The 3,507-nt window shown below is 58.7% G+C and overlaps 1 protein-coding gene across 1 annotated transcript in view; it reads left to right on the top strand.

The window, feature by feature from the left end:
- LOC107307292 (phospholipase D3-like) overlaps positions 1–3,507 on the top strand; it is a 10,579-nt gene that overhangs the window by 5,345 nt on the left and 1,727 nt on the right. The window contains exons 2-3 of the mRNA XM_015850789.2: positions 235–475; positions 2,954–3,154. Of these exons, the coding sequence (XP_015706275.2) occupies positions 235–475; positions 2,954–3,154 (442 nt within the window). The remainder of the gene's footprint in view (positions 1–234; positions 476–2,953; positions 3,155–3,507) is intronic.

The following is a 3,507-nucleotide window of genomic DNA, read 5'->3' as shown; positions in this document are numbered from 1 at the left end:
CCCTATGTTGGGCTATGGGGGTCCCAATGTTGGGTTATGGGGGTCCCAATGTTGGGCTATGGGGGGTCCCAATGTTGGGCTATGGGGGTCCCAATGTTGGGCTATGGGGGGTCCCATTGTTTGGCTATTAGGGGTCCCAATGGTGGGCTATGGGGGACCCTATGTTGGGTTATGGGGGTCCCAATGTTGGGCTATGGGGGTCCCATTGTGGGGCTATGGGGGGTCCTAATGTTGGGTTATGGGGGTCCCAATGTTGGGCTATGGGGGACCCAGAGGTGGGCTATGGGGGACCCTATGTTGTGTTATGGGGGGCCCCATTGCTGATCTATGGGGTCTGTGCCCCACAGGTGCCGCTGTGCGGATGGTGGATGTGGGGCGGCTGGCAGGGGGGGTCCTGCACACCAAGCTGTGGGTCGTGGATGGAGCCCACGTCTACCTGGGCAGCGCCAACATGGACTGGCGCTCCCTTACACAGGTGGGGACCCAAAAAGACCCAAAACAGCCCCAAAAAGGGGGGTCAGAGATGGGGTCAGTTTGGGGTTGGGGACCCCGTGGGGTTGGGGTCAGTGACCCTTAATGCTGGGTTGGGGTTGATGTCCCCATGGGGTCAGTTTGGGGTCTGTGTCCCATAGAGATCAGTTTGGGGTCTCTGCCCCATAGGGTCGGTTTGGGGTCTCTGCCCCATAGGGTCTGTTTGGGGTCCCTGCCCCATAGGGTCAGGTTGGGGTTTCTGATCCCATAGGGTCAGTTTGGGGTCTCTGCTTCTTAATGCTGGGTTGGGGTTGATGACCCCATAGGGTCGGTTTGGGGTCTGTGCTCCCATAGAGGTTAGTTTGGGGTCTCTGACCCTATAGGGGTTGGGTTGGGGTTGGTGACCCCATAGGGTCAGTTTGGGGTCTCTGCCCCATAGGGTCGGTTTGGGGTCTGTGCTCCCATAGAGGTTAGTTTGGGGTCTCTGCCGCTTAATGCTGGGCTGGGGTTGCTGACCCCATAGGGTCAGTTTGGGGTCCATGCCTCCTAATGCTGGGTTGGGGTCCCTGACCCCATAGGGGTCGGTGGCCCCATAGGTTCAGTTTGGGGTCTCTTCCCCTTAGTGCTGGGTTGGGGTCCCATAGGGGTTGGGTTGGGGTTGGTGACCCCATAGGGTCAGGTTGGGGTCTCTGCCCCATAGGGGTCGGTTCCCCCTAATGCTGGTTGGGGTGTTTGACCCCATAGGGTTGGTTTGGGGTCTCTGACCCTATAGGGTTGGTTTGGGGTCTGTGCCCCATAGGGTCAGTTTGGGGTTTCTACCCCTTAATGCTGCACTGGGGTCTCTGCCTCATAGGGTCTGTCTGGGGTCTGTGCCCCATAGAGATGAGTTTGGGGTCTCTGACCCTATAGGGGTTGGGTTGGGGTTGGTGACCCCATAGGGTTGGTTTGGGGTCTCTGCTTCTTAATGCTGGGTTGGGGTTGATGGCCCCATAGGGTCGGTTTGGGGTCTCTGTCCCATAGGGGTTGGTTTGGGGTCTGTGCCCCATAGGGTCAGTTTGGGGTCTCTGCCTCATAGGGTCTGTCTGGGGTCTGTGCCCCATAGGGATCAAGTTTGGGGTCTCTGCTCCTTAATGTTGGGTTGGGGTTGATGACCCCATAGGGTCAGTCTGGGGTCTCTACCCCTTAATGCTGCATTGGGTTCTCTGCCCCATAGGGTCAGTTTGGGGTTTCTGCCTCATAGGGTCGGTTTGGGGTCTGTGCCCCATAGAGATCAGTTTGGGGTCCCTGCCCCATAGGGTCAGGTTGGGGTTTCTGATCCCATAGGGTCAGTTTGGGGTCTCTGCTTCTTAATGCTGGGTTGGGGTCCCATAGGGGTTGGGTTGGGGTTGGTGACCCCATAGGGTTGGTCTGGGGTCTCTACCCCTTAATGCTGCATTGGGGTCTTTGACCCCATAGGGTCTGTTTGGGGTCTCTACTCCTTTATGCTGCATTGGAGTCTGTGACCCCATAGGGTTAATTTGGGGTCTCTGACCCCATAGGATCGGTTTGGGGTCTCTACTTCTTAATGCTGGGTTGGGGTTGATGACCCCATAAGGGTCTGTTTGGGGTCTCTACCCCTTAATGCTGCATTGGGGTCTCTGCCCCATAGGGTCGCTTTGGGGTCTCTGACCCCATAGGGTCGATTTGGGGTCTGTGCCCCATAGGGTCAGTTTGGGGTCTCTACCCCTTAATGCTGCATTGGGGTCTCTGCCTCATAGGGTCTGTCTGGGGTCTGTGCCCCATAGAGATCAGTTTGGGGTCTCTGACCCTATAGGGGTTGGGTTGGGGTTGATGGCCCCATAGGGTCAGTTTGGGGTCTCTACCCCTTAATGCTGCATTGGGGTCTCTGCCCCATAGGATCAGTTTGGGGTCTCTGCCCCATAAGGGTCGGTTCCCCCTAATGCTGGTTGGGATCTCTGCCCCCATAGGGGTCGCTTTGGGGTCTCTGCCTCATAGGGTCGCTTTGGGGTCTGTGCCCCATAGGGTCAGTTTGGGGTCTGTGCCCCATAGGGTCAGTTTGGGGTCTGTGCCCCATAGGGTCAGTTTGGGGTCTCTACCCCTTAATGCTGTATTGGGGTCTCTGCCTCATAGGGTCAGTTTGGGGTCTGTGCCCCATAGGGATCAGGTTTGGGGTCTCTGACCCCATAGGGTCAGTTTGGGGTCTCTGGCCCCATAGGGTCGGTTTGGGGTCTGTGCCCCATAGGGATCGGGTTTGGGGGCTCTGACCCCATAGGGTCAGTTTGGGGTCTCTGACCCCATAGGGGTCGCTTTGGGGTCTCTGCCCCATAGGGGTCGGTTTGGGGTCTGTGCCCCATAGGGATCAGGTTTGGGGTCTCTACCCCTTAATTCTGGGTTGGGGTCTGTGCCCCATAGGGGTTGGTGACCCCATAGGTTCATTTTGGGGTCGTTGCCCCCTATCCCTGCCTGTATCCCGTACCTGCAGGTGAAGGAGCTGGGTGTGGCCCTGTACAACTGCAGCATCGCGGCTCAGGACGTGGCCAAAGTGTTTGAGGCCTATTGGGCGCTGGGGGCCCCCAACGCCTCCATCCCCCGCCCGTGGCCGGGAAACTTCAGCACCAGCTTCAACATGGAGACGCCGCTGCGGCTGCGGCTCAACGGGACCCCGACTGCGCTCTACTTCTCGGTGGGACACATATATATAGCCCCTCCCATGATGCCTTGCGGCAGCTAACCCCACTTCCTGTTGTCCCCATCCCATGATGCCTTGCGGCAGCTAACACCCCCACTTCCGGTTGCCCGCGTCCCGTGATGCTTTGCGGCAGCTAAACCCCACTTCCGGTTGCTGATCCCATGATGCCTTGCGGCAGCTAACCCCCCCCCTCCCGGCGGCCCCCCCCCAATGATGCCTTGGGGCAGCTGACCCACCCCCTTTCGGCCACCTCCCTCCCACGATGCCTTGCGGCAGCTAACCCCTACTTCCGGTTACTACTCCCATGATGTCTTGCGGCAGCTTACCCCACTTCCTGTTGCCCACAT

This window comes from Coturnix japonica, unplaced genomic scaffold (assembly GCF_001577835.2).
Source record: "Coturnix japonica isolate 7356 unplaced genomic scaffold, Coturnix japonica 2.1 chrUnrandom534, whole genome shotgun sequence".
NCBI classification, from domain to species: Eukaryota; Metazoa; Chordata; class Aves; order Galliformes; family Phasianidae; genus Coturnix; species Coturnix japonica.
The sequence above is the reverse complement of the archived record's forward strand: the minus strand, read 5'-3'. Positions and strand labels throughout refer to the sequence as shown.